The following is a 16,118-nucleotide window of genomic DNA, read 5'->3' on the forward strand; positions in this document are numbered from 1 at the left end:
GATGCAGAAGGATCACTTGAGCCCAGGAGTTTGAGGTTGCAGTGAGCTATGATGCTAGCCTGGGTGACAGAGCAAGACTCTGTCTCAAAAAACAAACAAACAAAAACCAATTACTAAGAAGAAACTTAAATCCGAGATGGTTGAGCAAAAAGAAAAGCAACTATTCTCACCAAGTTCAAGTCACTCGATTTCACAAATCACATCCTGGGATCCTGAGAGGCTTTGCAGATAAGGCTGCTTAATTGCTTTCTGTAATCTGTGTAGAATCATGATGAATGGGAGAGGACTAGAAGCCAGACAGATTCCCGAATTACAGACTGGTTAGCCTGAGATGGATCCTGGATTGTTAAAAATTAGCACTTGAAAATAAGAAAGCACCACACACTAGGAGGCAGCATGAACTCACCGGGTAATACCAAGACTGACCTTGTTTCCTGTTTAAGTTTTGACGATGTAATACCACTGCTAGAGAATGAGAGAACCCATGACTTCAGCAAAGTAATCAACAAAGTATAATCATAAAGAAAGGAGAAACATAAGGGACTCATGGACCACCTGAAATTGCAGCAATAACTGCATGTTAATACATTTCGGGGGTAGGACATCCACAGTTTTTATCAGGTGCCCCAGGGATCCACGACTCCAAATGTAAAGCTTTAACTGACTCTTTCCTCAATATGAACTAACAATGTGATATGGTAGCCTTAGGAGCTAATAAAACCGTGGGCTGAATTAAAAGAACAGACAATCCTACCTTCTCCATTCAGTTAAAACCACAATGAAGACGGTGTTCAGTGATATCACTATACTATAAAGTAGACATTGACAAAGTGGACCACATCTGGAAAACAATGAAGGGATCCAAAGGAAGAATGGTCAAACAGACGAGGAATGTTTCAACCCAAGAGAAGACGCAGGAGAAAGATGGCAACTGTTTTCAGGACCAAGAAGTGGAAGTTAGGAGGAAGATTTTAGGCCAATACAAGAAAAAGCTCTGTAATTAAAACTGCCAAGATAATGGATGTTCATTGCATTATTATTTGTAAGAGCACAAAAACTGGGAACAACTCCAATTATCAATAATACATTGGTTGGATAAACTCTGCTATATACCATATGCAGCCAATAAAGAGAATGAGGGTAATCCATATGTACTAACGCAGATGTTCAAAATGTTAAATGAGAAAAAATGAACAGTACATGTAATATTCTCAAAAAACAAAAATGGACTGCTTTACATAGCAGTATCTGTAGGGAAAAAAATGCCTGTATATGCATGCAACAATATGGTTACCAGTGAGCTCCTGGGAGACTTGCCCTTTTTCGATTCTATATGGGTCAATATTAAGATTTTTTATGGGGATCATGTCTTTCTTTTATAGTCAGTAGGATTACGAGTACATATTTCCCCCAAGTCGGGGACGGTCAGCTTCCAGAGTCAGTAAGCAACCTGCCACTGGAGGCAGTCCAGGTGTGACCACCTATCAGAGAGCACTGGAGAGGGATTCTGGCATCCTATGAAGGACTAGGCCAGATGGCCTATAACACCCTTCCTTCTACTTTCCAACCCCAGGTGGAAGATCCCATCAAACTGGCCCAGGTTAACTGCTCTTAGAGTCATTTTCTATCTAGCCTTTTGTTTTAAACCCAATCTTCCGGTCACTTTGTCCTCTCTTCATTTATTCAATTGTGCTTTGAAATCTGGGTTCCAAAGAGTTTACTTCGACTCTATGTTAAAGTCCAAATCAAAGCTACATATCTTTATCCAATTTGTTCTACCTCTAAGCCCCTAATAATGAAGTTGTGCCTTCAGATAGCTGACTGTTCATCAAAGATCTTCCAACCAAAGAAATTTAGCTCCTATTTCTTTCTGCCAAGCCTTGTTCTAGATCTGCCCTGCCCTTTTCCCACAGCTACTTACTGCCACAATTTTCCTCTAAAACCACACAATATCATTAAGCATAACCAGTTTCTTCCTTCATTGTAGAAATGGAGAATTAATACCTCTCTGAAAATCCTGGACAAAGTAATTAGAGATATACTTTGCTTTAAAACAAAAAGCATGGCCGGGCGCTGTGGCTCACGCCTGTAATCCTAGCTCTTGGGAGGCCGAGGCGGGCGGATTGCTCAAGGTCAGGAGTTCAAAACCAGCCTGAGCAAGAGCGAGACCCCGTCTCTACTATAAATAGAAAGAAATTAATTGGCCAACTGATATATATATAAAAAAATTAGCCGGGCATGGTGGCGCATGCCTGTAGTCCCAGCCACCCGGGAGGCTGAGGCAGAAGGATCACTCGAGCCCAGGAGTTTGAGGTTGCTGTGAGCTAGGCTGACGCCACGGCACTCACTCTAGCCTGGGCAACAAAGCGAGACTCTGTCTCAAAAAAAAAAAAAAAAAAAAAAAAACAAAAAGCATAGGGCTGAAACCTGGAATCATTTAAAATGCATTAATGTCCAAACTCACTGTCTAGTAAAAGAAAAAAAAATAAAATGCATTAATGAAGGGAGCTATCCAAAAAGAAACATGTGCCTCATCTTTTCATAGAGAAAGTATCTCTCCCATTGTTCATTTCTCATGTAACAGTTTAACTGTGTATCAGGTTTTCTCAAAAGAACAGATAAGGAAAGAATGATATTTCCTTCATGTTCTGAATTACTTTCCTTCTCCTTTCATAGGATTAAAAGGCTGTCATGTTTTAAACTTGGAAAGAATATATTCATAATCACTTTTCTTGCTTTGATACTTTAAAGAATTGTATTATGAAAAGCATTTTGTCTTATTCTGAATATAAAATTCCAGAAGGTATATATTACCTCTTAAAAACAGTGATCTGAAAATTTAAACTGGTCATTTCCTCCTCTAAAACTTCTTTTAATGGAATTGTGTGTGCACATACATATGCATATAGTTAGCAAAGGAGAAAATGTGAGAAATGATTAATTTTGAATGTGGTTCCTGTAAATATATATATTAAGTCGAAGAAATAGTAGTGAGCCATTACTGCTGGGCAAAAATTCTGTCTTTCCCCATTCACTGTGAAAATGTTACATAATCCATTTATTAAATTCTCAAGTTTTAAAAGTAGTTTATAGGCCGGGTGTGGTGGCTCACACCTGTAATCCTAGCACTCTGGGAGGCTGAGGCGAGAGGATCGCTCACGGTCAGGAGTTCGAAACCAGCCTGAGCAAGAGCAAGAACCCATCTCTACTAAAAATAGAAAGAAATTAATTGGCCAACTAAAAATATATAGAAAAAATTAGCCAGGCATGGTGGAACATGCCTGTAGTCCCAGCTACTCAGGAAGCTGAGGCAGTAGGATCGCCTGAGCCCAGGAGTTTGAGGTTGCTGTGAGCTAGGTTGATGCCATGGCACTTTAGCCCGGGCAACAGAGTGAGACTCTGACTCAAAAAAAAAAAAAAAAAAAAGTAGTTTGTAGAAACCACCCTTAATTTTGATAGAATTAAAATGGAACTTGCAATATAATTAAAATAGGCATTTCCACAGAGCTTGCTACCTGTATTTGATTAAAAATGGGAATTTAGGCCGGGCGTGGTGGCTCATGCCTGTAATCCTAGCACTTTGGGAGGCCGAGGCGGGCGGATTGCTCAAGGTCAGGAGTTCGAAACCAGCCTGAGCGAGACCCTGTCTCTACCAAAAATAGAAATAAATTAATTGACCAACTAAAAATATATATACAAAAAATTAGCCGGGCATGGTGGCGCATGCCTGTAGTCCCAGCTACTCGGGAGGCTGAGGCAGTAGGATCGCTGAGCCCCGGAGATTGAGGTTGCTGTGAGCCAGGCTAATGCCACGACACTCACTCTAGCCTGGGCAACAAAGTGAGACTCTGTCTCAAAAAAAAAAAAAAAAAAAAAAATGGGAATTTAAAAAATCTGTTCAAACTGGCTACAGTCTATTATTATCTTAGGCTTTTAGCCAGCCAACATAAGATATTATCAGCTGTTTCACTTTTTGAAATAATTTTTAAATATTCAATATGCTTATACTACACCAAAGAAACAAAATGCTCTTTATATTTTTTTGAGACAGAGTCTCACTTTGTTGCCCAGGCTAGAGTGAGTGCCATGGCATCAGCCTAGCTCACAGCAACCTCAATCTCCTGGGCTCAAGCGATTCTCCTGCCTCAGCCTCCCGAGTAGCTGGGACTACAGGCATGCGCCACCATGCCCAGCTAATTTTTTCTATATATTTTTTTAGTTGGTCAATTAATTTCTTTCTATTTTTAGTAGAGACAGGGTCTCACTCAGGCTGGTTTTGAACTCCTTACCTTGAGCAATCCTCCTGCCTCGGCCTCCCAGAGTGCTAGGATTAAAGGTGTGAGCCACCATACCCGGCCCAAAATGCTCTTTATTAGTTGGTCTATCAGTGGGGGATAGAGAAGGAGCAATCTCTGTACTCAAGATCCCAGGTTTTAGGCTTGACATTGAACCCAAGTCACTGTGTGACCTTGGACAAGCCTCTAATTTAGATATTTCCCCTTTTATAAAAGAGGTTAGCTGCATGAACAGATACCTCTCTGGCCCTTCCTACATCTAAAACCTGCTAAACTAATTCTCAGAATGATGAGTATAGGAGGTATCATGTGGAAGACTCAATCATGGGTCTCAGTGTTACCTTCCCTTCTTGACCATGATGCAATCTTCTCAAGAGAAATATCCAGAAACAAAGCAGTTACTATCATGGGGCTTTAATGCTAAAGCAAACCATATCTTTGGGAACCACAGCTACATTTGATGTAATTTTGATTCTTAGTAAAATGTGGAGCAATCTTTATATTTTGTATTACAAAACTATCTACCCTGGTTTGAGAAGTCCTTATTTATAAAGTAATGCTCAGAAATAAAGTTTATGTTGATTTATGTGAAACAAAATCATCACAAAAAAGCTAGGTGCAAAAATGCCTTTAATTAATACCTTTGTCCTGAAAATTGAGTTAATGACGTGGGATAAGGCACAAATCCTCTCAGTAACACTATAAGTATAGTCAGATACCAAATGGTAAAGACAAATTTTAATAAGAATTTACCCATCCTCCTCTGTCTAAAGCATTGAACTTCAGAAGTAAAGTGAGGAGGGTAAATGAGGGTGAGGGACAGGCCCCCTTCAGGATAAGATTCTAAGAGTTTCAGCACAATTTGGTAAAATTTTCTATCCCTTAAACTCTTCTGTAGAATTAAAAATATTTAATTCAAAGATAAATGTGTTTAGAAAGTATAATTTCCTTCCAATGTGGTGCAATAGTAATAGAGTACTACTAGACACTAACAGTGCACAAGCCTAACAGGTAGACAATAATGTATTTTTTAAAAAGACTTAAGACCATCTTTTACTATCTGTTACACTCTTATTTAGATAGTACAACTAAGTTCTAGAATTCACAACTTATGAGGGATTTTCCCTATTTATAGAAATACTCTCAACTATGTAAATATTTTATTTATAAATATAGAACAGGAAAGCCAAATAGGTTTAATCCTAAAACTAACTTTTAAATTAGCAATGCTTACCTATGACACACATCGCATTTTCTGAAAAATAAATTTCAAAATTAAAACTTTAAAACCTAAAATGTTAATACTCCCTGTTATTCCTTTCCTGCTCTGAACCTTTTCTCCAGTCACTTCCAGACTCTCAAAATCCCAGATCAGAGATCCTTTTTGATTCCTGCTTATTATTTGGTTTCCTTTTTCCCCAATTCATTAAAAAGGTTTTCTCCTTTTACATGTCAACAAAGCTGCCCCCATTCCATATTTTCCTTTTTAATTTCCAATTTTCCTATGCTTTTGTTTTCATCTTTTATTTGAAAGGAAAATCAGCAAGTAAGACTGAATTTTTTAACTCCAGTTTTCAATAGGTTCCTATCTGCTTAATATGCTCCCTAAGATACTATCTTTCCCAGGGCTCTAACAGCAGTCAACACTCAGATTACAGGCACTCTTCAGGAACCTGTGAACCTGGAATGAATGCAAGTGAAAGGTACAAAACAAGAGCACTCTACATCTATATTAAAAGGCAGAGGAGAAAAGACTTCAGGAGAAAAACACCTTGGGTGATTTTTAAAGAACTGCACATGTGTTAATTATAATCATCCAAGTCCACAGGGTTGGGGAGGAGGGGTTGGCAAAAAGGAGACTGATGTAGAAATAGACATTAAGTTAACCAGGAAAACACACTTAACCCAGTGACCTCGTTTCCAACAGAAATCCTGCTCATCTCTGTGTTTTCACTCCAAGGGGCAAGTGAGCTGATTGTTAATTTAAGCAATTTCAAGTTCTAGCTGCTTAAGTACTATTTAATTTCTGAAGGAGATTTTCAACTTTTTCAAAAACAACAAGATTAGAAATTCTAATCAAATTTCACATTTGAAATACAGGTTACTATCTTTTAAAAATATTTTTACTTTCAAATACAGCACTGTTTATGCTTCTCGTGTACTTCTAAAACTGTGAGGGTTAGAGGGAAATTTCCACTTATTCTTTTAGACTAATCTGGCTCTACCTGAAATCACTGGATATAAATAAACTTTTTTTCAAGAGTATTTCACTAAACTGTGATAACACTGTAGTTAATGGTTTGGTTGCTGGACAAAAATTGTGCAATGGTCAAGTGCTAGATTAGGCAAAATGTTCCAGTGCCTAAGTCAAGGAATTCTGGGAGGACAAACAGCACCTACACTTTGTATACATGTGGCCTTGCCCAGACAATTTCATTACCACATGGGTTGTGCCTCAATTAACCAGAACACCACCCATCCAAGCATGAGATTATATTAAGAACAATAAATGTCTTTATGTGTCATAGGCCATTATTAATACTATATAGATTGACTATACTAATAGAGAAAACACATGGAAGGACTGGGAGCGGTGACTCACGCCTGTAATCCTAGCACTCTGGGAGGCTGAGGCAGGTGGAATGCTCAAGGTCAGGAGTTCAAAACCAGCCTAAGTAAGAGCAAGACCCTGTCTCTACCAAAAAAAAAAAAAAAGAAATTCATTGAACTAAAAATATATAGAAAAAAAAATTAGCCGGGCATGGTGGCACATGCCTGTAGTCCCAGCTACTCAGGAGGCTGAGGCAGGAGGATTGCTTGAGCCCAGGAGTTTGAGTTTGCTGTGAGCTAGGCTGACGCCACAGCACTCTAGCCTGGGCAACACAGATTCTGTCTAAAATAAAAAAAAAAAGAAAGAAAAGAAAACACATGGAAGATTATTGTGTTTTGGGAAGACCAGCTTGGAGAGCTACTACATTCTAAGTAAGATATACCTTAGATACTTAATTTGTCATCTTCGAATTCTATCAGTTTTGAGGTGAGTTCAGGACACCTCATTTCCATTTTAAAATGTAGCTTATAAGTCAGTAAGCAGAGTGGTGCAGTGGAAGTGTGCTGGGCCCATAAAACTTAGCTTATAAAGCCACAAATTCTGTTCCTTAAGTAAAAGATTAAAAAAAAAAAAAAAAACTAGCTTTTCAGGCCGGGATCCTAGCACTCTGGGAGGCCAAGGTGGGAGGATTGCCCAAGGTCAGGAGTTTGAGACCAGCCTGAGCAAGACCAAGACCTCATCTCTACTAAAAATGGAAAGAAATTAATTGGACAACTAAAAATATATAAAAAATTGGCCAGGCCGGGCATGGTGGCGCATGCCTGTAGTTCCAGCTACTCAGGAGGCTGAGGCAGAAGGATTGCTTGAGCCTAGGAGTTTGAGGTTGCTATGAGCTGGGCTGATGCCACGGCACTCTAGCCCAGGCATCAGAGTGAGACTCTGTCTCAAAAAAGAAAAAGAAAAAGAAAAGAAAACCTGATTTTTGGCCAGGCACGGTGGCTCACGCCTGTAATCCTAGTACTCTGGGAGGCTGAGACAAGAGGATCACTTAGCTCGGGAGTTCGAAATCAGCCTGAAGAAGAGTGAGATCCTGTCTCTCCTAAAAATAAAAAAACTTAGCTGGGCGTAGTGGTGAGCACCTGTAGTCCCAGCTGCTCAGGAGGCTGAGGCAAGTGACTAGCTTCAGCCCAGGAATTTGAGGTTGCTGTGAGCTGGGCTGACGCTATGGCATTCTAGCCCTGGCAAAAGAGCGAGACTCTGTCTCAAAAAATAATAATAATGATAATAATAAAGAAAAAGAAAATCTGATTTTATGATTTTGAAGATACTGTACGTATTAATACAATTCCTAAGGAGATCATTAGTATACTGAGTCTTATCTTATGCATATCTATGATACTGAAGATGCCCTGGGTTCAAAAATATTAAAATGTTGCTGTACTAAAGAATCAACATGAGTATTTTAATGAATTTAACAATTTTGCTAAAAAGATCCTTTAACGTGCAAAAAGGTATAATACGCATTTTGCCAAATAATACATTTACTTCATAAAATGCTTTCAATAAAGCAGTAATTGTTTTTTAAAAACCAAAAGATCAAAGAAAACATAGTTTAAACTATGTAAATCTTCACATCACTGGAATTCAGAACAACAAATGTCAGGCCTTATCTCTGTTAACAGATGCAAAGACCATCAAGAGTTAGTAAAAAATACATGCCACAGACATTTGCGTTCAGTAAAAACTGAAATTGTAGTCTAATTTTAACATTGGGAATCCACTATAAATCAAACAAATCATAAGAACTCTTAAACAACTACGTCTAAAAGACAGATCTTTAAAACCTCAGATTTGATTATACAGTGAAAACCCCAGAATTGTGCTTTTTACATCCCTAAGTTTTCCTACCTTATAATTTTTCCGTGCTGTTAAATTTCCTAGGCTATGTTTTGTTCATGCAAACACGTTAGAATTTTCACAACTCTAGGGCCTTGTGCAGTGGCTCATGCCTGTCATCCTAGCACTCTGAGAGGCCGAGGCAGGCTGATCACTCAAGGTCAGGAGTTCAAATCCAGCCTGAGCAAGAATGAGACCCTGTCTCTACTAAAAATAGAAAGAAATTAACTGGCCAACTAAAAATATATAGAAAAAATTAGCCGGGCCTGGTGGCGCATCCCTGTTGTCCCAGCTACTCGTGAGGCTGAGGCAGGAGGATCGCTTGGGCCCAGGAGTTTGAGGTTGCTGTGAGCTAGGCTGATGCCACGGCACTCTAGCCTGGGCAACAGAGTGAGGCTATGTCTCAAAAAAAAAAAAAAAGAAAAGAATTTTCATAACTCTGTAACAACTTAAATGACCCAGGCTGTGCCACAGGTTAACAGCATGTTTTCTGCACCTTAGGGTCCTTTCCCTACTCTATCGGCTATAACAGGAAGTTGATGGGCTGGGAAGCAAGCAGACCCAGGTTCTACTCTAGACAGTGACACCTGTTCTAGAATACAATTCCTAACCTTTGAGTTTTTTCTTATCTATGAAATGGGGATAACATGTAGATACTACCCATATGCGGGCACTTAATGCATGAGCTTACATATATACACAGTGTTCAAATAAACAGTATCATTGCTTCAAAGAACTTGGTGAAGAAATTCAGAAGCCTTGGCCTCTTTGGTGATGGTCCCACAGAGTATTCAGTACAAAAGCTAAGATAGTCTACCTTCAGCTGAGAAGAAAATCCAGTAGAGGACTACAGGGAAAGATACTACAGAAGAATAAACCCAAAAATTTCAGCACAGTATAGAGCATGACTCAGATCTCTGGAATCAGTGGGGGCTCTTCCTTGGGTAGACACAGAATGTCTCCTTCCCCTTAGTATGGAGCCACTGCACAGATATGATTGTTACTACCAAAGGAAGAATCAAAATCTCCATGGGTTCCTTCCCCAAGCTTTGTGCAATTACTTTTTATTTTCCTGAGGCCAGGGAAAAGATCCTGACAAAAAGATGCTACACCCAACTAACAGTTATTTTCATCAGCCACTCTACAGAATCATTAGGTAGGTAAGTTCACTTAACAGTAACTGTACATAATGTTTCTAAAGGCTAGGAATCTGGGAGAGGGGTTAAATATGTGAGAAAGGCTGTTTTCATATGCATATTCAGAGGGTTTCTAGTGAAAAACTCACTTCCTCAACTTCTAGAGCAGCGCTGTGCAATAGAAATACAATCTGAGACACACATACACAACACACACACAGCCAAAGATGTAATTTTACATTTTCTAGTAGCCACATTTTAAAAAGTAAAAAGGTGAAATTGATTTTAATAATATGTTTTATTTAATTCAATATAACCAAAATACCATTTCATTGGCGTTGGTGGTATAGTGGTGAGCATAGTGGCCTTCCAAAATACCATTTCAACACGTAGTCAATATAAAAATTATTGAGGTAATTTACATTCATTTTTGTCATCTATGTCTTTGAAATCTCAATTCAGACTAGCCACATTTCAAGTGTTCAATAGCCACAAGTGGTGACCATATTGACCAGCGCAGTTCTAGAATCATAGATATATACCAATATTTTTAAGCATGAAAATGGAGGTTTATGGAAGAAAGATAGGATTATAGACCAAGAGCAAGATATAGGTTTACAGAGTGAGAGCAAGATACATTCGCCACAGGCGACGAATGGATCCCTTGTCGTGACAAAAAGGCCACCAATTTTTGTGAGAAGGAATAATCTTTCAATCTTGACATGAGCTACTTTTAATCCCAATCTATTGAATGCAAGTGTTCTAAATCAAAAAGGGGGAGGGAGGATTTTATGAATCTAAAAGAAACCTAACACAGAATAGTGTGAATAAAATTCTTGATGATTTTAGACATCGAATTGGGCTACTTAACCTCATAATACAAAAAAGAACAAAAAAGAATTTAAAATTTGATCACTGTTGCTAAGGGTTGTCCCAGGTTTTTCTCTGACATTACTACATTTTTCCTGTAATTGTTCCTAAAAAACATGATGCTAAAAAGATGTGTTAACAGGAAATAAAGGGAATATAGGAACTAAGTTAACACCAACACAAGGAAATAATTAGATAAATCCAGAATGTAGTATATACTGAGACAATCATTGGTCTGGTCTTTCTCAAAAAAAAAAAAAAAAAAAAAAAAAAGGAAAGTGAGGCTGAATGGCTGAATGTAGTGGTTCACACCTATAATCCCAGCACTTAGGGAGGCTGAGGCAGGAGGATCACTTGAGCCCAGGAGTTCAAGATTAGCCTGGGCAACATAGTGAAACCCCATCTCTACAAAGCATTTAAAAATGAGCTGGGTGTGACGGCATATCCTTGTAGTCCCAGCTACTCAAGAGGCTGAGGCAGAAGGATCACCTGAGCGAAGAAGTTGGAGGTTGCAGTGAGCTATGATCATGCCACTGCACTCTAGCTTGGGTGACAGAGCGAGACCCCATCTCTTTAAAAAAAAGTGGGGAATTGTTCTAGATTAAGAAAGATTAGATAGACATGATAGCCAAAAGCAATGCATAAACCTTGAGTGGATTCTAGTGGATTTTGGAGACAACTGGGAAAATTTGAATATGGATTAGCTATTATATTAGGATCTTACTATTAACTTTCCCAGGTAGAATGGTATTGTACTTAGGTAGGAAAAAGTTCTTACTCTTAGGAGAAGCATGTTAAGTATTTAGGAGTGAGGTGTCTTGACGTTTACAACTTATTATCAAAGGTTCAACCAAAGAAATCTATATAAAGCAAATATGACAAATGTTAACAGTTCTTGAATCTGACAGCTATTCAGGTAGGCATTATACTATTCACTCAACTTTTTGTATGTTTGAACATCTTCATAATAAACAGGAAAAAGGAGAGACAATTCTAGACTAAGAGACATGGACTCTTGTTATGACAGGGGGCCTGTTCACTGTATGTGGCGAACATATCTTGCTCTTGCTCTATAAACCTATCTTGCTCTTCCTCAATAAACCTAATTTTTGTGCTAAAAAAAAGAGAGAGAGAGAGACAATAACCAAATGTGCTGTGTGAACCTTGATTAAATCCTGGTTCGTGAAAAACAGCTTAAAAAAGACATTTTTGGAACAACTGAGAAAAATCGGAAAATGGGCTGGATATTACATGACATTACAAAATTATTGTTAATTTCCTTAGGTGTGACAATCGTATTGTGGTTATGTAGGGCAATATCCTTACTCTTGGGAGATGAGATGCTTGCTGAAGTAGTTAGGGATGAAGTGTCATAATGTGTACAACTTTCTTTGAAATGGTTTAGCAAAAAAAACCAAAGCACATTATACATAAAGGCTACACATCCTCTACCTATCTAGCTAGCTAAAGTAAATATGGCAAAATATTAATCTACATGATATGTTTATGAGTGATCATTCCACTATTCTTTCAGCTTTTTTGTACGTTTAGAAAGTCTTGTAATAGAAAATTTACAACATTTTAAAGCTAAAGGCTGGGTGTGGTGGCTCACGTCTGTAATCCTAGCACTCTGGGAGGCCGAGGCAGGCTGATCACTCAAGGTCAGGAGTTCGAAACCAGCCTGAGCAAGAGCGAGGCCCCATCTCTACTAAAAATAGAAAGAAATTAACTGGCCAACTAAAATATATAGAAAAATTAGCTGGGCATGGTGGCACATGCCTGTAGTCCCAGCTATTCAGGAGGCTGAGGCAGGAGGATCGCTTGAACCCAGGAGTTTGAGGTTGCTGTGAGCTAGGCTGACGCCATGGCACTCTAGCCAGGGCAACACAGTGAGACTCTGTCTCAAAAAAAAAAAAAAAGCTAAAAATATATGCTTATCAACATTACATTTTTCTAAATTTCAGCAAATAGGATAAAACCACAAATCAAAACTGCCTACACTTTTCTCCATGTAAATTCTAATACTAAAAAAAGGAGCAGCATGAACGTAGTATGTCTTTATTTCTGTGCCCTCTTTGGGGCTGTACATATATAATGGAAGTTAAAATGGCCTTGTTTGAGACCTGCAGTTCAGGAAAAATAGATGGGTCTTATTTTTAAGGGGCTCAAAATAGTATGGTATAAAATGATCTAAATTCTTATTTCCCAATGAAATTTTCCATTTTAGTTTCTGGAGTTTTATTTCTACAGATAAGGTCTCATATCTGCCTAACTTAAGTGTTTCTCAACATTTAGAAAGCCACAGATTCCTCTGACAAACATTAAATCTCACACATCACTTTTTTTCTATTTCTTAAAAATCTACGCCACAGAAGTAACTCACACATCATTAAGGCAAGAATCACTGACTACCTTCTATTTATCTTACCAGTATTACTAAAGTAAAACTGAAAGATTTACACATGACAAAAAACTGAACGATTTTTCTGCAGCTGGGTCCTTATTAAGTTTTCCTAAGAAATTAATTCCAGCCAGAAGCCTTAGCAACATTTTTATTCTGATAACTCCCCATACCTGGCCAATGGGTAATAATCACCCCCAATGCTGTAGATGCCAAAGGAATCCATCAGCAGATACAACTGGTATCTTCTACAATTTGCAAAATTAACTGATAGTGTTAACTAACGTTCAGCTGTCACTATTATCTACCTTGAGCTGATAATTAAAATAAAAAGGCTCTGCAGTTCAGCACTTAAAAATCATTTACCGCTACCAATTATCCATCATATTGTCCCAAAAGAGGGAAAAATTTATTTTCTATTTCACTAGTACTTCCATCTAGACTGAAGCTGGAGAGGTTTTGTTCTAGTACTGGGAAGGCGTTTGCATTTAACGTAAAAAGATAAAACAGGATTCCCCAGGGAAAGAGAGCAATAAAAACAATAGTAAGGAAAAAATAAAAATATCAAAACCACATGATTTACATGGTTGACGTACAGCTGATTATCACTAAACAAAAACATTTAATATATTCCTTAGTTTCAATTATTTCTGCCATATCAGTACATTCTGAAAATAAAGCCCTATAAAACTGAGTTCTCTATTAAAAGTATAAGTTAATGACATTTCACAGCATTTTGGAGGAAAAAACACATGCCAGGCTGCTGTTATTCAAAAGTGCAAATGTGTTTTTTTTCCAAATGGCATAAACAATCCTCCTTTGTAGATATTATATTTTTATCACTAGGTCTGGTAACTAAAGCTGAGGAACTATTTAACATGAAAGGTGTCGACCAAGCTTTCAGTGTGCTTTCTAGAAAGAAGAAAAGATGCAAGAAGTAAACAGAGCCCCAGAGGTAACCATGTGATTAGAAACCAATTAAGTTAAGCAATTACTAAAACTGCTCTCTCTCCTTTGGGCAAAAAAGGATCACAAGTAAGACTCTGATATAAAAATGAAAATGCTTATATGCAAAAAGGCCAAGGCTGTTTTGGAGAAAGACTACTTTTAAGGGAGGACTATTTACATGGTAAAATATGCACAGAGATGTTTGATTAGTGCAGATAGAAAATTTACTTGTTTAGAAATGCCACAGTGATGTTTTTAGACATAGAACATGTTTTCATGGTCAAATTTGATTAGTATTCACAGGGAAAAACAGGTGAGAGTAAGGAAGACAATCACCACTAGGGCCTATTGGTATTCAAGAGCTATTTTATGTGTCCTTACTACATTTCAGAGGAATAAGAAACTGTATCAGCCGGGCACTGTGTCTTACGCCTATAATCCTAGCACTTTGGGAGGCCGACTCGGGAGGATCGCCTGTGCTCAGGAGTTCGAGACCAGCCTGAGCAAGAGCGAGACCCTGGCTCTACTAAAAATAGAAAGAAATAGCCGGACATCTAAAAATGTAGATATATAAAAAAATTAGCCAGGCATGGTGGCGCATGCCTGTAGTCCCAGCTACTTGGGAGGCTGAGGCAGCAGGATCGCTTGAGCCCAGGAGTTTGAGGTTGTTGTGAGGTAGGCTGACGCCACAGCCCTCTAGCTGGGGCAACAGAGTGAGACTCTGTCGAGAGAGAAGGAAAGAAAGGAAAGGAAGAAAGGAAGAAAGAAACTGTATTAATTAATTAATGTATACCATGCAAAACTTTTCTCAATGCCAATTTCAGCATGTATTACTTGATTACATAATTCCTAGGTAATTTTACAGAGAGCTAGTCTGACCCAGTTCAGATTTAATTTGTGAAAAGCTAAAGCAAAGTTGTAATATTTTACGTCAAATAATTATGCTTCAACTTTAAAAGTACTTTTAAAATGAAACTATTCTACTACCTACCTGGTTCATCTTTCACCCACAAAATGTATTTTAAAAAACCTAAATGCACAACAAATCAGGTTTCTCATACATAAACTATTCTTATAAGCTATTCATTCCTTTTTTGGCTCTTAAGTCTGGGAATCTTATGTATAAAGACATACTGCCTTAACTAAATGATGAGTCCTGTCTATTGCTTTCAAATGCACTAACCTTCTCAAAAACACTGGATGGGGTCATCAAACAAAACCTGATGTTCTGAATGATGGTATCGGTATGTCTCCAGCGTCTTCTATCATGCCGCAGCCAAGACTGCACAGCCTCGTACAGCTCTATCTCTGGGAACCTGCTCAGATGATCATTATCCAAATAAGACATGAGCTTCTCAAAGCTCAGATAGGACAGGAAGTCAGGCCTGGACATGAGTGGCACAAAGTTGTCTAGCAGAAAGGCGTCCAACTTCTCCCTGACTCCCTCGATGTTTACACCGAAATCATCTAAGAGTCTCATAATTTCTGCACAGTTTTCTAAGCAGATTTTCGCTAACAGAAAAGAGCAGCAGAACTTCACCACTTCTATAAGTTGAACATACATGGCAGCCTGAAGAATCTCATGAACAGTATTCATACTCAGTTCTATAGTTCCATAGTACATAAATTGAAGGACGTGGCTGAAACCAGTAGCAGTTAGACCTTTTAAATGAATTTTGTTCTGATCTCGTTCCCTCATGTCTGCAGTAAACATAATTCTGAAGTAATCACTCTGGGTGGCCAAGAGTGCTTTATGGGCCTGGAACTGATGATCTTCAATAACCAGAGTGACATCGAGAAGCAATCCTTCCTCATACAGTGCTCTGAACCCGGCAGAGACACTGGTGTCATGGATGGAGGAACAGAATCCTTCCACGTCCCCCGCCATGAATAACCTGTAAAAAAAAAAAAAAATAGTGTTAAATATTTCCATGCATTCAGAAGACATTATTAACTTAGAGTTTTAACAATTTTTATAATTATCTCAATTCCACTGCATAAGTCCTAAATGTACAAGCCCT

The 16,118-nt window shown here is 38.3% G+C and overlaps 1 protein-coding gene across 1 annotated transcript in view; it reads right to left on the reverse strand.

Annotated features, from left to right (window-relative positions):
• Positions 1-16,118, reverse strand: part of KLHL15 (kelch like family member 15) — a 41,848-nt gene that overhangs the window by 9,975 nt on the left and 15,755 nt on the right. Inside the window, exon 3 of the mRNA XM_012784595.3 lies at positions 15,281-15,992. Coding sequence (XP_012640049.1) covers positions 15,281-15,992 — 712 coding nt within the window. The remainder of the gene's footprint in view (positions 1-15,280; positions 15,993-16,118) is intronic.

The sequence above is a fragment of the Microcebus murinus genome, chromosome X, assembly GCF_040939455.1.
Source record: "Microcebus murinus isolate Inina chromosome X, M.murinus_Inina_mat1.0, whole genome shotgun sequence".
In the NCBI taxonomy this organism is placed as follows: domain Eukaryota; kingdom Metazoa; phylum Chordata; class Mammalia; order Primates; family Cheirogaleidae; genus Microcebus; species Microcebus murinus.